Below are 18,381 nucleotides of genomic sequence, written 5' to 3'. Positions count from 1 at the left end.
CTGCGGTCCGGAGGCCTTGACCTCGCCGCCTTGGCAACCAAAGGGACGCTTTCCCCTTAGCTACCAGAGCGGCTCCCGCCATGGCCGAAGAAGAGGATATCGTTCGGACAGAGAAAGTTATCCGTGTCCAGAGGGTGTTTATAAACCTGCTGGACTCCTACAGCAGCGGAAACATTGGGAAGGTGAGCGGCGGCGGGACCCTGGCCCCCAACTCCACTCCAGCGCCCCGGGTCCCGAACCCTGAGAGCTGCTGTCCGGGCCCCTCCTAAGAGAGGGTCCCTCTTCCTGGGCACAGCCAATGCCCCCAGGACCCCAGTCCAAATCCAGGCTAGACAGCCACCCCACCTCTTCCCCACCCCCAACCCCACCCCCGAGATCGCGGGTGCAGCCCTGGGTCCTCCCCTGTTAATGAGGGGAAACTGAGGCTCAGCGGAAGGAAGGGACCTGCCCAAGATCACATAGTGAGTTGGAGGCAGAACCTGGAAATAGAACCCAGGTCTCTGACCCCTTAACTGGGCTCTGTTTCCACTCCACCACCGCAGCCAAAGCGCGCAGCTGATAAGAATATAAATCCAAATCAGTGCTCTAACCGGTTTGGCTCAGTGGATAGAGCGTCAGCTTGTGGACTGAAGGGTCCCAGGTTCGATTCTGGTCAAGGGCATGTACCTTGGTCGCGGGCACATCCCCAGTGGGGAGTGTGAGGGAGGCAGCTGAATCGATGTTCCTCTCTTATCGATGTTTCTCTCTATCCCTCTCTGTAAAAAATCAATAAAATATGTTTTTATTAAAAAATAAATAAATCCAAATCAGTCACGGGGATGGAGACATAAAGTACATAGCATAGGGATTACAGTAAAAAATATTGCAATACTATGGGGGGTGCCAGGTGGGTACTGGAAATATCAGGGGAACACTTTGTAAAGTAGATATTGTCTAACCCAGGGGTGGGCAAACTTTTTGACTCGAGGGCCACAATGGGTTCTTAAACTAGACCGGAGGGCCGGAACAAAAGCATGGATGGAGTGTTTGTGTGAACTAATATAAATTCAAAGTAAACATCATTACATAAAAGGGTACGGTCTTTTTTTTTTTAGTTTTATTCATTTCAAACGGGCCGTAGTTTGCCCACGGCTGGAACCCCTATGCTGTGCACATGAAACTAATACAAACTAAAATTGAATGTAAACTAATTTTAAAAATTCGTCCAATGGCTATATCACCCACAAAGTATGTTCCATTCAGCCGTCCTTCAACCTACGGTTTGAGCATCGGTTATGTGCTAGCAGCTAGGCACTGTTTGGGGTCCTGAGTCCCACTAAGCTTTTTCACCCTTTTCCATCGTTCACCGCTGGAAAACGAAGAAATTCAGAAAGAACTCAGAAGTGCTCAGCCATAAAAAGAAAGCCATGATTGTATCACTTCCCTGAGGAGGTCCTATTGATTTCCTAAGACTGTGGTAACAAATGCCCACAAACTGGGTGGCTTGGAACAATGGAACTTCTTCCCTCCCCGTTGGGAAGTCCAGAAGTGGAAACTCAGCGTCAGCAGGGTTGGCTCCTCCGAGGGGCCAGAGGGAGGGTCTGTCCCAGGCCTTTCTCTCAGCTCCTGGGGCTGCCGCGGTCCTGGCCATCCCTTGGCTTATAGGATCGTCACTGAACTCTGCCTCCATCTTTACCCAGTCTTCTCCCCTTGGTGTCTCTGTGGCCAAAGTTCCCTCTTCTGATAAGGACACCAGTCATTGGCTTAGAGCCCACCCTGACCTGGCATAAGTTCATTTAACCTGATTACATCTGCAAAGACCCTCTTTCCAACTATGGTCAGATTCACACGTTCCCAGTGGACAGGAATTTGTGGGGGAGGGGACACTGGTCAACCCGCAGGTTCTTAGAATCATCATTCATTGACTCCAAGGTGTTCTCAGTATTGGGGAACTCGCTCTTGTCTTGCAGTTTCTATCAAACTGTGTGGTCGGGGCTTCCCTTGAAGAAATGACAGAAGAAGAAGAAGAGGATGATGAGAGTAAGTCAGCTATACCAGATGCCTCCTCATCCAAACTGAAGGAGGGCACGTTCCAGATCGTGGGCACGCTTTCCACATCCGGAAAACCCTCGCCCGACTTTGCCCTGGAGACGTACTCCGTAAGTCCTAGTGGTTTCTGCTGAGAGCAGACAAAGGGAAGCGTCACCTACCGCCCCCCCCCACAAGACCCCCCCTTACAACATGTCCTTGCTCTGCTTCTCATTCCCCACCTTCTGCACATGTGTGGGGCTTGGGAAGGTGAGGGGCAAGGTGGGGGCTGGCCTTTGCCCTAAAAAGGAAATGAACCACCATTGTTGAGACTTTATTTTTATTTTTTTTAAATATATTTTATTGATTTTTTTACAGAGAGAAAGGGAGAGGAATAGAGAGTTAGAAACATTAATGAGAGAAAAACATCAATTCAGCTGCCTCCTGCACACTCCCTACTGAGGATGTGCCCGCAACCAAGATACATGCCCTTGACCAGAATCGAACCTGGGACCCTTCAGTCCCCAGGCCGATGCTCTATCCACTGAGCCAAACCAGTTAGGGCTGTTGAGACTTTAAAGAATTTAAATTAGCCCTAGCCAATTTGGCTCAGTGGCTAGAGCGTCAGCCTGTGGACTGAAGGGTCCTGGGTTCGATTCCAGCCAAGGGCACATGCCTGGGTTGTGGGCTCAGTCCTCAGTAGGGGGCATACAGGAAGCAGCCAATCAATGTTGGTTTCTATCTCGCTCTTCCTCTCCCTTCCTCTCTGAAATCAATAAAAATATATTTAAAAAAATAAGAATTTAAATTAGACATTCCTGGAAGTATGAGTCTCATTTGGATTTCCAGACTCCTCACATTCTCTCTATATACTGTATTTAAAATGTACTCTGCCCTGCATGACCCCAGCACAGCCCTGGGCCATGGTGGACGCTATCTGCGAAGGGAAATCTCCTTTGGAATAACATGCCATCATATTGCTGTCTCACTGAGAAACACGGCTGCCTCCACGTGGCAAATGCAAGTTCTGGTTTGGAAATGCGTGGTCCTTGTGTGGTTATCTTAACACCCACTCTCGATATTGCTCTACTCGGAAATGTGCTATGTGTGGGCATCCACACAGCGAGGAACAGCTAGTTAAAACACGATGATCATCCTGGCCCTTGTGGCTCAGTTGGTTGAGCATCGTCCTCTGCACCGAAAGGTAACTGGTTCGATTCCCAGTCAAGACACATGCCCAGGATGCAGGTTCCTAGTCAGGGTGTATATGGAAAGCAACTGATCTCTCTCACATCAGTCTCTCCTCCTCCTCCTCCTCCTTCTTCTTCTTCTTCTTCTTCTTCTTCTTCTTCTTCTTCTTCTTCTTCTTCTTCTTCTTCTCCCTTCCTCTCTTTCTAAAAATCAATTAAAAAACGTTAAAAAAAAACAAACACGATGATCACCCCAGTTACTTTTGTCTAATCTAAGAACTTTATATTTCTAACCATTAAAAGTTTCTGCATTTTTTAAATATTCCCAACAGCCAACTGTAATAAGATACCTTACATCTAGAAAGAGAACGGATTGGTTCCATCTCGAGGATGCTGAAACAATCCCCATAAATCACTCATCAGCCCTTCTGAGGGACTCAAGATATATAATCGCTCAAATAATCTTGCAGAGAGTCTGAGTGAATTTTGAATGCCTCCCCCCATTTTCCCCCCTGTGTGTCCTAATTCTTCCCTTCTGAATTGGGGTGTAAACGGCATACCTAATCATCATGCAACTTTTTAATCATCTGTTCCCAGCTATTTCCGTAAGCGTCTTTGTTATTTGAAAACCACCCACAGCAGAGAGCCAAAATTTCATTTCAAAAGGAACCCTCCTTCTGCAAATGTTTTCAGTGGGATTCTTCCGTGCAGGGTATCTCATTGGGAAACTGTCATTCCATCCACATATCACCGATCCTTCGTCAGCTTCTTGAACAAATGACTGTCGGTTCCCTTCCCAGGACATTTCTCGAGAAGAACTTCTCATGCGCCTGCTGGAGTGCGATGTCATTATTTACAACATCACCGAGAGCCCGAAGCAAGCGGAGGAAGCCCTCTGGGCAGTGTCCGGTCAGTGAGGGGACCCTTTTATCTCCGGGGACACCCCTTGGGTGTCATTTACTTTACTGAAGAGTCATTTAAGAGTCATCAAATTAGGACCATTAGAAGAAGCGAGACTTACTAAACCCAAAATGAAATCAGGCTAATGGATATGCCTGTGATAAACAAAGACATATTAAAATGTTTAAGAGTTTATTCGAGCAGAAATCAATTCAAATTAGGTAGAGCCAACCTGGAAGCGGGTAGGAGTGCTCCATCCACAGGAGCTGGGGGAAGGCTTGTCTAGAGAAAAGCAGGAAAAAACCAAAGAAAGTACTTGATTGGCTATAGCTGAAGCGTTTACCATATTGTGGAAGAGCCTAGTGGGCTGTGATTGGTTGTCCTTACATTTTTTATTTCTTTTTTTTAATTGATTTTTTTGAGAAAGAGAGAAATATTATTTTACTGTTCCACTTATTTATGCCTTCATTGGTGCCCGGACCAGGGACCGCGCCCGCAACCTTGGCATATCCGGACGACACTCTCACCAACTGAGCTACCAGCCGGGGCTTGAGTTCTTAACCTGGAGGCATCTACTGGCTTCATTGTGGGTTTGCTGACCTAGGCTGCGAAGGTATCTGAACCACCTCCGTCTAATGGGCCTCCTAGTTTAATTATGTTAACAAAATATCCTATCCCAAGGAACAGGATATTCTTTTTTTTTTTAAATACATTTTATTGATTTTTTACAGAGAGGAAGGGAGAGGGATAGAGAGTTAGAAACATCGATGAGAGAGAAGCATCGATCAGCTGCCTCCTGCACACCCCCCACTGGGGATGTGCCTGCAACCGAGATACATGCCCTTGACCGGAATCGAACCTGGGACCCTTCAGTCCGCAGGTCGACGCTCCATCCAGTGAGCCAAACCAGCTAGGGCGAACAGGATATTCTTAATCATTGAAAGAAAGGAAACATTAACTTCCAAAACGTGACCTTGACTCATTCTGCAGGCACTGCTTAAGGAGGTGTGGTTGACTGTAATGGGCAGATACATAACAAATAAGAAAAAGATTGTACCTACCAGGCACTTGGAGGCCTAAAGAGAGCGAAGGAACACACGAGAAACTTGACCGCGGGCTAGAGAATGGCACATTCACCGGAAAGGCATCACAGGGGGTGACTTTGAGAGGAGAGGAATTATTTCTAACTGTGAGGGTTTGATTCAGGCCAACAAATGTCCCCTGATGGCAAGAGGTAGGGAGGGCTGTGGGGAATGCTTGCAGCTTTTATTTATTTATTTATTTATTTAATATTTTTATTGATTTCAGAGAGGAAGGGAGAGGGAGATAGAGATAGAAACCTCAATGGTGAGAGAGAATATTGATGGGCTGCCTCCTGCACGCCCCCTACTGGGGATCGAGCCCGCAACCTGAGCATGTGCCCTTGACTGGAATCAAACCCTGGACCCTCCAGTCCGCAGTGCGACGCTGTATCCGCTGAGCCAAACCAGCTAGGGCTGCTTGCAGCTTTTAAAATGCTCTGGGAAAGTGATGAGCTCTCGGACCCTCAACTCTAGAAGGACGAGGTGCTGTTTAGCAATTTGGTGCGTTGTAATTTATCTCCTCATTAATTCAGGGGCAAAGAAGAAAGCAGATCGGCTTATCTGAATCGTTGTTCTAGACTGGGGCAGCCAAAAAGACACAAAACACCCGACTTTCCAATGCTTTTTGCACCGCGTTATCTTTGCTTTAGACTGTTTAGATCAGCGGCCAGCGAACTCTGTGAAGGACCAGATAGTAAACATTTTTGGCTTTTCGAGCCAACTACTCTGCCATCATCGCCAGAACAGAGCATAAACGATGTGTAAATGAATGGTCTGGTTCCAATTAAATTTTATTTTATTTTTTAATGTTTTTATTGAGTTCAGAGAGGAAGGGAGAGGGAGAGAGAGAGAGAGAAACATCAATGATGAGAGAGAACCACTGATCAGCTGCCTCCTGCATGCCCCCACTGGGGATCGAGCCCACACCAGGGCATATGCCCCTCCCCACCACCACCACTGGGAATCGAAGGCGACCTCCTAGTTCATAGGTCGGTGTTCAAACACTGAGCCATGCCAGTTGGGCAATAAAATCTTGTTTTAAAAGCAGGCAGTACTTTTGCCAACCCCTGATAATATCAACAGCGAAGCCACACGTTGGCTTACAGGAAAGAAATGGAACAGAGCCTCAGGAATGCGTCTACCTATTCGGGGAAATCGTGATGAAAAAGTGCTTCCGTGGGCGGGTGGGATTCCTCGGGAGCTTAACATGATTGATTCCCTCCCCTTTGTAAGTTTGGGCCTAAATTTCATTCAATAAGATACAAATCAAAAACATGAACATTGTGCCATCTTTTAGGAACAGAGCTTTTCGGAAGCCTGCTGGGGGCATTTCGTCCCTTGGCAAATACGTACAGATGATGGATAATGGCACCTCCTGAAATAATTGCACCCCTACAGTGGCAATCAGAGATAATGTTTGTCGAGTTCCTATTTTGTGCCAGGCTTTGGAAATTGATTTTTCTATGTAATGAATCCTTGCAATTTTCTTAAAATTTTTAATGTTTTGTGTGGTTTTCTTCCTGAAGTTAAACCGGGACAGGGTTTGAAAATTAAAAAGCACAGGCCTGGCCTGGTAGCTCAGTGGGTTGGAGCATCACCCTGATATGCCGGGGTGCGGGTTCCATGCCAGGTCAGGGCACCTACAAGGACCAGCCAATGAGTGCATATGTGGGTGGAGCAACAAATCAAGATTTCTCTTCTCTCTTTTCCTTTCTCTCTCTAAAATCAATAAATAATCTTTTAAAAGAAAAGGGAAATTAAAAGGCGCAGGAGGGCTTAGAATAAAAAGCAACAATTCCCCGCATTTTCTTCCCATCCCATCCCTACTCCCTAAAAGGAACCTCCTTTAACCCCCGTGTTCCTTTTAATACATAAAAATGCCTGCACTGATGTCCTTTGATTGTGAATTTCAGACACTGACCGCTGACTTCCTGCTATGACAGGTGACCTTCGGCCCCTCATAGGGCTCCCCAACCAGTGCCCCTCAGGGGAATGTAGTTGGTTCTTAAACTTTGATCACAGCATTTCCTTTCATGGGTGTTCAAGTGCAGAGTATGTTTTACCGACCCCTTCTTCATTCTGATAAGGAGCTTTATATAAGAAAATTTTACCTCTCTATTGGGTGGAAAGGTGGTGGCAGTATTACCTCATTTTTAAGATATAGAGTGATTGTTTCTACAAGGAAGTATAGTCAGAGGCCCTTGGTCTGCCTTCAGGGTCACCTGGGAGCAGGGGGTAGGTGGGTCTGTGGAGAAGGGGGATGGGAGTGGGGGTGGGACTTTGTCGGTTTACCTGAGGCACAATCTTAGATTTGGGGGTTTTGTTTCATTTTGGTTTTGCAATGGATATGTATTACTTCTTTTTTAAAAAAAATATATTTTATTGATTTTTTTTTACAGAGAGGAAGGGAGAGGGATAGAGAGTTAGAAACATCAATGAGAGAGAAACATCGATCAGCTGCCTCTTGCACACCCCCTACTGGGGATGTGCCCACAACCAAGGTACATACCCTTAACGGAATCGAACCTGGGACCCTTCAGTCCGCAAGCCGACGCTCTATCCACTGAGCCAAACCAGTTAGGGCTGTATTACTTCTTAATAATGTTTTATTAAATTACTAGAGGCCCAGTGCATGAATTCATGCAAGGGTGGGGTACCTTGACCTGGCCGGCAATCAAGGCCTATCGGGGTGGGGGGACCGGCTGGCAGAGGGGAGGGATCACAGGAGGTTGGCCAGCCCAGGGAGGGGGATAGGGGCCACGGGAGATTGGCCTGCCAGCCCCCCACACCCCCTGATCAGGGCCCGGGGGGGAGAGACTGTGGGAGGTTGGCTGTGGGAGCGCACTGACCACCTGCATTTGATCATCTGCCTCCTGGTGGTCAGTTTGCATCATAGCAATTGGTCAACCGGTTACTCTGGTTGTTCCAGTCATTCGGTCCTAATGGTCACTTAGGCTTTTATATATATAGATGTGAACATTTTAATATAAAAGAATTCTCCTACCTCGCCTTTCAGATACTATCAAAGGAAGGTAAAAGGACAATAGGAGAAAGGAAAACAGTATTAGAAATGGGAGAAAACGTTTGCGCATGTGGGTGAAATGTGCTTGTCCACAGTGAACAAGCAGATCGTTTTGACCCATTAAGATGATAAATCCAGGCGACAGCCCAGTTAGAGCAGCTCTGAGGTGCCGGCTTCCACAAAGTAGGCCAGAGGAAACCACCAGAGAGAGAGGCTGAGAGAGCAAACGGAAGAGGCCGTCTTTGTTAATAGAATCAAGACAGGAGCTGAAATTAACACCCGAGTGGGATTAAGGTGCGGACGTGGTGCTCTTAGATTTAACCCCAGGATACTTTCTCATTCTGTCGAACCCACCCATTTAGTAGATTCAGGATATCGGCAGTTCCTTGTTTTGCTTGTTGTTTAAGGAATCAGCTCGTGAGACTACACTATGAGTAACTGTGTCACTTAGATCCTCTGACAATTTAACCAGCCTTCACTTTAGGTTTCTTTTTCTGGGATTTTACACACCATCAAAAACATTTTAGTGGAATCGCATGTGAAAAGAATCCAAGGAGAGTCGGTGCTTAGATATGCAAGGGGGAGCCCACCGTGTCCTAAATCCCCATGCCACACCCCCACACCACCCCCAGCACCCCTGGGCAGGGAGCTCTCCCCCACCCAGGGGAGTGGGAAGGGGTCACACCCCAAATTACTTCCTTCCACAAGGGCTTAGGCTACATCGGGATGCTCTATGTGAGTTCCCAGGAGGGCCTTCCCTTCTGCTTTGGGGCGCCCACAGCCCCCATCCCCAACCTTGCTGGGGCCTCCCGTTCCCTCCCCTCGCAGCTGGGCCTATTGTCTAGAGCAGTGGTTCTCAACCTTCCTCATGCCGCGACCCTTTAATACAGTTCCTCATGTTGTGGTGACCCCCAACCATAAAATTATTTTCGTTGCTACTTCATAACTGTAATTTTGCTACTGTTATGAATCGTCATGTAAATATCTGATATGCAGGATGTATTTTCATTGTTACAAATTGAACATAATGAAAGCCTAGTGATTAATCACAAAAACAATATGTAATTATATATGTGTTTTCTGATGGTCTTAGGCGACCCCTGTGAAAGGGTCGTTTGACCCCCAAAGGGGTCGACCCACAGGTTGAGAACCACTGGCCTAGAGAGAGAGCACAGGCCTTGCAGCCGGGCGGCCTGGGTGGGCTCTCAGCCCCACTCCTTCCTCCCATGATTCTGGGCACACGGGACCTCCGTTCCCTTCCCTGTAGAGCAGAGGTCAGGGTAGTACCTATTTCATATGGTGAGCGTTCCATAAAGCCCATGAGTCGTGCCCATCCACGTCCGCCATGACTGTCTCCATCACTGCCCTCCTACCAGGTGAGGGCACACACCTGCAGGCTCAGGGAGGGAGGGAGCGCAGGTTCTCCGCTGGGCGCAGAGGACGTCAGGGGGCTGGAGGGAGAACGCCAATGATGGGACACACAGCCGAGCGTCGGAGGGGACGCCACCCTGGCGTTAAGTTGGAAAAACGAGTCACTTCCAGTCACACTAACAGTACACGTGGCTTCGAAAGTGCACACGTTGTGTGAATCCAAGTAACGCTGGCTCTTTGGCCCCACAGCACTGAATGAGGAAGTCAACCACTTTGAGAAGCGAAAGGTGTTTATTTTAGTTTCCACGGTGATGACCTGGGCACGATCCAAACCGCTGGACCCTGTAAGTCGTCTCTCTCCTTCTTCCATGGCTTCCGTTCTCCTCCGAGGGGGCTCCTCCCCTCCTTCGGGTCCCGATCAGCTCCCAGGCTTACGTCCTAGTGTTTCATTCAACCCCCTTTCCACTTTGGCCAGATCCCGTCTCAGAGCTGCAATGCGCTGTTGGTCCAGGTCTGAGGTCAGGGGCCTGACTGTGAACCAGTCACTGTGGCCAGGGGAATGCAGAGCTCTGATTGGTCAGACCTGGGATCACATACCCACTTCTGGAGGGATGATCAGCCCCGTAAACTAGGTGGGCTGAGGGTGGAGAAGAGGTGGGGCGATGGCACTGGTGTTAGCGCCTGCGTCCCGGCGTGCCCCCTTCCTCTCCCTGAGGTTTCAGTTTGCATTTCCCTCATGGCTCACGATTCTTTGAAGTGCAGGATTATTTTTTTTTTTTTAATTAAATCTTTATTGTTCAGGTTACATTTGTTCCTCTTTTTTTCCCCCCCATAAGTCCCCTCCTCCCAGTTCCCACCCCACCCTCCGCCCTCACTCCCCACCCACTGTCCTCATCCATAGGTGCACGATTTTTGTCCAGTTTCTTCCCGCATCTCCCATTCCCCTTTCCCCCCCAAGAATAGTCAGTCCATTCCCTTTCTATGTCCCTGATTCATTATAATCACCAGTTCATTCTGTACATCAGATTATTTATTCACTTGATTCTTAGATTCACTTGTTGATAGATGCATGTTTGTTGTTCACAATTTGTATCTTTACCTTTTTCTTCTTCCTCCTCTTAAAGGATACCTTTCAGCATTTCATATAATACTGGTTTAGTGGTGATGAACTCCTTTAGCTTTTCCTTATCTGTGAAGCTCTTTATCTGACCTTCAATTCTGAATGATAGCTTTGCTGGATAAAGTAATCTTGGTTGTAGGTTCTTGCTATTCATCACTTTGAATATTTCTTGCCACTCCCTTCTGGCCTGCAAAGTTTCTGTTGAGAAATCAGCTGACAGTCGTATGGGTATTCCCTTGTAGGTAATTGAGTCTCTTTCTCTTGCTGCTTTTAAGATTCTCTCTTTGTCTTTTGCTCTTGGCATTTTAATTATGATATGTCTTGGTGTGGTCCTCTTTGGATTCCTTTTGTTTGGGGTTCTCTGCGCTTCTTGGACCTGTAAGTCCATTTCTTTCACCAGGTGGGGGAAGTTTTCTGCCATTATTTCTTCAAATAGGTTTTCAATATCTTGCTGTCTCTCATCTTCTGGCACCCCAATTATTCTGATGTTTGTACGCTTGAAGCTGTCCCAGAGGCTCCTTACACTATCTTCATATTTTCGGATTCTTTTTTCATTTTGCTTTTCCGGTTGGGTGTTTTTTGCTTCTTCGCATTTCAAATCTTTGACTTGATTCTTGCGCTCCTCTGGTCTGCTATTGGGTGTAATATTCTTTATTTCCGACCGTGTATGCTTAATTTCTAGTTGTTTCTTTATCATAGCATCGAGGGTCTCATTAGTTTTCGTGAAGCTCTCCAAAAGTTTATTGCAAGCCCTCAAAATTGCGTTTTTTAGCTCTATATCCTCCATTTCTGTCATGTTTTTTTGTCTCCGCATTTTTTATGCTTTCTTGGTGCACCCCCTAGTGGTCTTTGTGCGCAGTCTTGTTCTAGTTAAGCCTTGATTGTTGTAGTTAATACTAGAGGGATTTGACCACCAGGCCGACTGGCTGTGTGAATCAGCCAGGGTGGGCGGAGGGAGCGGTTATGGCCCCTCTCAGTCCCGTTCCCAGAGGCTCTGCTTCTCAGAACCCCCGGAACCGCTGCAAACCTCGGAGGGAAAGCTGCCTTCCAACTGATGCCAGACACTCCCGCTTCTCCCGTTTGGGTCCGAGTCCCCAGCGATTCGCCCGTATCTGGAGCTCAGAGTCTGAGACTCCCCCCTGACCGAAAACGACAACCGCGCTCTCAGCCACCAGCCCGCTTTGCGCGCGCACCTCCGCACCTGAGTTTTTTCCACACTGCGCCTCCTCTGAGCCTCGGTGTGCTGTTATTTTTCCTTCTAGTTGAAGAGTCTCTCCTCAGCCAGCCTTCCTGTGGTTCTGGGTGATGTCCGTTCCGTCTTTTAGTTGTATTTTTGAAGTGGTTGTTTGCGGCAGCAGTCTCCGGTGTTTACCTATGCCGCCATCTTGGTCTCCTGAAGTGCAGGATTATTAAGGTGCCATTTACATACCGTGAAATTGGCCCTCTTTACTCTGTAGGCCTAATGCAAGCGCATACAGTTGTGTAGCCACAACAACCAGCTACAGGACATTTCCCTCATCCCCTAAGATTCCTGACCTCACACCACACGGCTCTCAGGGCCGTGTAACTGGTACCTGTCATCACCTCCTCCAACCCGTCTCCAAGGAGCAGCCTAAGTAGCCTTGTTCCGAATTCAAACCACGTGATAGTCCTGCTGAAAGCCCTTAAGGCAGGGGTCCTCAAACTTTTTAAACAGGGGGCCAGTTCACTGTCCCTCAGACCGTTGGAGGGCCGGACTATAGTTTAAAAAAAAACTATGAACAAATTCCTATGCACACTGCACATATCTTATTTTGAAGTAAAAAAACAAAACGGGAACAAATACAGTATTTGTATTTGCATGTGGCCCGCGGGCCGTAGTTTGAGGACCCCTGCCTTAAGGCCTTCTAACGCCCTTAGAATGAACCTGAAGTCCTCCACACGGCCCACAAGCCCCGCTAACCCGGCTGTCCCCCACCTCATCTCCTACCAGTTCCCAGCTTGGCTCCAATGCGTTGGGGCCTTCTTCCCACTTTTCAAACCTGCCAACAACTGTGCTACCTCGGGGCCTGTTCCCTCTGCCCCCCTGATTAATTTCATGTGAGCCTCGTACATAAACACTGTGGACTGGTCCTTTAACCTAGACCAGCGGTCGACAAACTGCGGCTTGCGAGCCACATGCGGCTCTTTGGCCCCTTGAGTGTGGCTCTTCCACAAAATACCACGTGTGGGCGTGCATGTACAGTGCGATTGAAACTTCATGGCCCATGTGCAGAAGTCTGTATTTTGCGGAAGAGCCACGCTCAAGGGGCCAAAGAGCCGCATGTGGCTCTCGAGCCGCAGTTTGCAGACCACTGTCCTAGACCAGCTGGATGTGAGTGAAAGGCTTCTCACTGAACACTATATTTTATTTATTTATTTTTATTTTTTACAAAGGAGGGAGAATCTCCTTTTATTATTTTATTTTTTAATTCTTTATTGTTTAAAGTATTACAGAAGTCTCCTTGTTCCCCCAATGACCTCTCCCTGGCCGCCCCCACCCTCCAGCACTGAACACTACGTTTTAAAATCCTACTTCAAGTAGGGCCTCTAAATCTGATGGGTCTGGGGAAAATCACTCTGAAATAAATAACCTAGAAATAGAAAGGAATTCAGCCCTCGCCGGTTTGGCTGAGTGGATAGAGCGTCGGCTCTCAGACTGAAGCAGTGGTTCTCAACCTTCTGACCCTTTAAATACAGTTCCTCATGTTGTGATCCAACCATAAAATTATTTTCGTTGCTACTTCATAACTGTAATGTTGCTACTGTTATGAATCGTCATGTAAATATCTGATATGCAGGATGGTCTTAGGTGACCCCTGTGAAAGGGGCGTTTGAACGCCAAAGGGGGCGCAACCCACAGGGTGAGAACCGCTGGACTGAAGGGTCGTGGGTTTGATTCCGGTCAAGGGCACGTACCTCAGTTGCAGGCTCTATCCCAGGCCCGGTCGGGGCAGAGAAAACCAATCGATGTGTCTCCCTCACATTGATGTTTCTCTCTGTCTCTCCCCCTCTCGTCCACTCTCTAAAAATCAATGGAAAAATATCCTCATGTGAGGATTAACAAAAAAATAAATAATTGAGAAGCAGTTTTTAGAATACTTTATTTGGGCTTAAAGCAGCGGTTCTCAACTTGTGGGTCACAACCCCTTTGGCGGTCGAACGACCCTTTCACAGGGGTCGCCTAAGACCATCCTGCATATCAGATATTTACATGACGATTCATAACAGTAGCAACATTACAGTTGTGAAGTAGCAACGAAAATAATTTTATGGTTGGGTCACAACATGAGGAACTGTATTTAAAGGGCCAGAAGGTTGAGAACCACTGCTCTAACACATCGAGTTTGGCCCTGTTTTCTTTCATAGGAAGATTCTGAGATTCCGTTTACTGAAGAGGATTATCGAAGGAGAAAGCACCATCCTAATTTTCTGGACCACATAAATGCTGAAAAAATGGTTCTCAAATTTGGAAAAAATGTAAGTCTAAAGTAGTAGAGCATTTTGGGTAAAAAATGTTCTGGAGTTTTTACACATTTCAGGCCACATTTTTTTTTTTTTTAAAAAACCACACATGCTTTTATTGATTTCAGAGAGAGGAAGGGAGAGAGGGAAAGAAACATCAATGATGAGAGAGAATCATGGATCAGCTGCCTCCTGCACGCCCCACACTGGGGATCGAGCCTGCAACCCAGGCATGTGCCCTGACCAGGAATTGAACTGTGACCGCCTGGTTCATAGGTCATCACTCAACCACTAGCCACACCAGTTGGGCAAGAAACGTGTGTTGTTGTTTTTTGAGACAGCGTGCCATGGGCATGGCCAGGACTGTCCCGCATGCCTTTTTATACGTCATCTCAACTCTTTAAACATCTGTGTTCCGTTTCCTCGTCCTTACACCCACAGATTTCTGAGCTTCAGACTCACCCCAGGATGCACTGTCCTGACCCAGGTTCTGGTCCAGCCCACTAAGTTGAAAACTTGTATCCGGTCCCCATAAAACGCAAGCTCCTACCTACCAAGGCGTCTGTGGGTCCAAAGGGTTGCTCAGCCCAGAAGAAGCAAATAGCTCCGAGTTGGAACAGGGAAGGGAGGGAATCGCATTTTCCCTTTTTCCAGAATCTCTCTTGTTTGTTTCTGACAACTCTGAAAAGCGCATACTAACCTCACGTTACAAACAAGGAGACAGGCTCCCGGGGGGTAAGGAACTTGCTCAAGGTCACGTAGGCAGGGTTTCCTGAGCACCAGTCTGAGCGCTGCCTGGCCCGTCCGACCTGCTCCTCACAGCAGCAGAATTGTAGACGTGCGCAACTACCCCCTTTCACGGATGTGGACACTGGGTAGGCGGGTCAAGTGCTAGAGCCGTGACTCAGATCTAGATCCATCGGCCTGCGGGTTGGGTTGCGTTTGGTTTCTGACTCCAGAGCTCCATCATTCAGGAAAGTTGATCTCCACACACCCGGCCACCGGTTGCTGGGACGTACGCATAGCTGAGAAGTTCATGTAAACAATAACAGTAGCTTATTGGCCTTCAGATACAGCAACATTGATCATATGTATAAATGAAATTATTTTATTTCTCTTACAGTTTATCAAAATAGATGACAGGAATGACCTGCTATTGAATAAGTAATCTAACAGCTAAAATTGCAGGCTAGTCAGTGGTTGCCAGGAACAGTGCTAACTGTTTTACTTAGGGTACCTCGTGCCATCCTCATGTGCCTCACATATAATCCTCAAAATTCTGCGAACTAAGTGCTCTTATCAGCATCCTCACTGAGCTTCTGTAGGACTTAACTAGAGCCCCAAACCCCTAGATTCCATCCACTGGGTTTTCCCCATTAGCCGAAGGCCTGCCCAAGTGGTATATAATAATAGCTCGAAGGTGACACCTAGTGGTATTAGGGGATATTACATTAGGAACTTTGTGCCCAAGTTCAAGTTCTGTTCTACTATTAATTTTTTTTTTTTTTTTTTTTTTTTTTTACTTTGACAATACAAACACTGTGGGCATAAAATATTTGAAGGAAACCACACGGCATTAGAATTTATAGCCACTTTCCTACCCATTTGGAAATCGAACAAGCAACCTTTTGCTGCATTGGACGACGCCCAACCAATGGGGCCACATCAGCCAGGACCCATTATCCCCTTTGGAGGACACTATTTCTGTCTTAAACAAACTTTCGTAGCCTCAAGGAGGCCATGACACGAGCCTTCCTGAAGTGCTCATTTTTAACCGCAGAAATAATCCAGTTCAATGGGATTGATAATATCACACTTCGCTTTTTTTCCCCTGTATTTTACCTCATAGGTCAAAAAATTTGCGACTTACGTAGTTGCTACCGGACTTCAGTATGGAGCGGAAGGAGGCATCTTACATTTCTTTTTCAAGGTATGACTTTTCAATGACTATGAGGATTTTAAAAATTCTACAGGAAGGTGATACCATCTGAAGATATTTCTGATTACTTCTAGGCGTGGCTATGCCAGTCTAGAGAGTCTGGGGAAATAAGGGTGTCAACCATAGCCCCCTGTTTTTCTTTCCCAGTATTGGCCCTTCTAGTCACCACTCTCAGGACAATGAAGAGTGAGGCAGATCTCCTTTCATTCAAACACATGGTGCTGACGTAGGCGTTTTCTCTCCACGCAGGCCACACGCAGTTGACTATTAAAGACAGCTGATGGGATTATAGGTGTTTTGAAAAGTGTTTCAGCTCTGCTGTTGCACTTTATTTCTCTTAAATGGGATTTGATCCGTCTCATAAGAACCGATCTACCAAACCTCTCCCTGAGGCGTCCTCTGAGGACCATGACATCAGGCAGGCAGTCCCTTGGTGCCTCTGGCTGCGGCGTGGTGTGAGCTGTAACCGTCACGTCACACAGGTGTGCCCAGGGGAACACGCTTTGTGCTTGTCTTCCTTGCAGTTGGCTTGGTTGGGCGAGGTCCCTGCACTGCCTGTTTTTGGAGACGGAACCAATGTAATTCCGGCAATTCACGTGCTCGATCTCGCAGGGTGAGTATTCGCCTCCCGGAGACACCACTGCCCGCGAATTCACTGACGAACGTGTGGGTTTATGTGCTCGTTTGTCGAGCTCTCACCGAGGGCTAGGACCCTGTAGCACTGTGTTTATTCTTCACCACAACGCGGTGCGGAAGGTTCTGTTGTTATCGCCACGTGCATCTGAGGAAACAGTGTCCACCCCCTAAAAGCCCCACACTTCCCATGACGAGTTCAGGTTCATCCTTTAAATGCCTGATCGGCGGGGTGCACAACTCCGGAAAAGGAGGAACGTAGCATGTGCATGCTGGGGGCCTCGTTCCTTCTGCTTTTGTCCCAGGTGAGACGTCCAGGAGTCAGGTAGCCAACGCGAAAGCTGAAGCAGGTTGGTTTTGGCAACTGCAGGTAAAATTAACACATGGGTGTGTTGTCTTTTTTAAAATATATATTTTTTTATTGGTTTTAGAGGGGAAGGAAGAGAGAGAGAGAAACATCAATGATGACAGAGAATCATGGATTGGCTGCCTCCTGCACGCCCCCCACTGGGGATCAAGCCCACAACCTGGGCATGTGCCCTGGCCAAGAATCGAGCCATGACCTCCTGGTCCATAGGTGGATGCTCAACCACTGAGCCATGGGGGCCGGGCTTAACATGTTTTTCACACTCGTAGAGTTCCCCAACTCTGTGCCCCGGACAGGTCCGGAGACCCTCTCCAGCTTTGCGGACCCCGACTTGAACATGGGTCAAAAGATGGTTCACTTTGCTTGTGGTTCGTCGGGTCTACATGTTGGGTTCCATGGGCTTTATTCTGCCACCCCTCTACTCACCCCCCCGCCCCCCCGCCCACCACTACCACCACTTCCCCGTTAAGGGGACAGTTATAGCTCCTCCCGGAGGTTCTGGCTTCCAGATTCCACTCTTACTCTCATCCACTGGCCACGAGTAAATTGGTCCCCATCCCAGGTCTACTGGGGGGAAATGAAGCTGTAGGACCCCTCCCCCGCACGGGTCTCCTCTGAGGCCCCAATCTTCAGTTGTGTTATTTTTCTAAAAGAAGCATCCCCTGGATCGTGTAAGCGTCTCCTCCAGGCAGCACCCAGCCTGCGGCAGCCAGCGTCTACCCTGGGCTGGGAGGGCTGAGTGCCCCCTTCTGTTCTGCAGAGGTTTTACTTGATTGCGTCATCGGGTTCTAAAGAGGGGAAGGCATGTTTGACATCCTGAAAACCAGGCCTGCCAGCCTGTTCACTACCTCTCTCGGCTTTTCTCCTCCGGTGACGGACGGCCTCCCTGGCGCTCTGCAGGGTGATCCAGAACGTGATAGACCACGTGCCGAAGGTCCACTACCTGGTCGCCGTGGACGACTCCGTCCAGACCCTGGAGGACTTGGTCAAGGTACAGCCCTCGAGTCCCCCGCTTGACGGCGTTTCCTAAGCCGTCCCGCCTCTAAGTATAGTCGCGGGATCAGGCGTGCAAACGAGGCCGGGCCTCCTCATGTAGAGCAACACCCTTAAAACCCAGCTCCCCGCCTGCACCCCCTTTGCGAGCTGCAAACGGCACACGTCTGTGCACACAGGTCTGCCCGCCTTTCCGACGGGAGCGGCCTCAGGGCAGGAGCCGGGCCTTTCCGTTCTCTTCCCCGTCCTGGTGCCCAGGGGGACGGTGAAGCAC

The 18,381-nt window shown here is 48.1% G+C and overlaps 1 protein-coding gene across 2 annotated transcripts in view; it reads left to right on the top strand.

Moving 5' to 3' along the window:
* Positions 1-38: 38 nt before the first annotated feature.
* The window catches only part of AK7 (adenylate kinase 7), a 58,350-nt gene continuing 40,007 nt past the window's right edge, over positions 39-18,381 (top strand). For both annotated transcript variants that reach the window (XM_014541480.1, XM_005868537.2), the window contains exons 1-8: positions 39-182; positions 1,950-2,138; positions 3,998-4,106; positions 9,822-9,916; positions 14,080-14,190; positions 16,025-16,105; positions 16,639-16,727; positions 18,015-18,105. In XM_014541480.1, the coding sequence (XP_014396966.1) occupies positions 81-182; positions 1,950-2,138; positions 3,998-4,106; positions 9,822-9,916; positions 14,080-14,190; positions 16,025-16,105; positions 16,639-16,727; positions 18,015-18,105 (867 nt within the window). In that variant the 5' untranslated portion in view covers positions 39-80. The remainder of the gene's footprint in view (positions 183-1,949; positions 2,139-3,997; positions 4,107-9,821; positions 9,917-14,079; positions 14,191-16,024; positions 16,106-16,638; positions 16,728-18,014; positions 18,106-18,381) is intronic.

This window comes from Myotis brandtii, unplaced genomic scaffold, assembly GCF_000412655.1.
Source record: "Myotis brandtii unplaced genomic scaffold, ASM41265v1 scaffold273, whole genome shotgun sequence".
Taxonomy (NCBI): Eukaryota; Metazoa; Chordata; class Mammalia; order Chiroptera; family Vespertilionidae; genus Myotis; species Myotis brandtii.
This window is presented reverse-complemented; position numbering and strand designations above follow the sequence as displayed.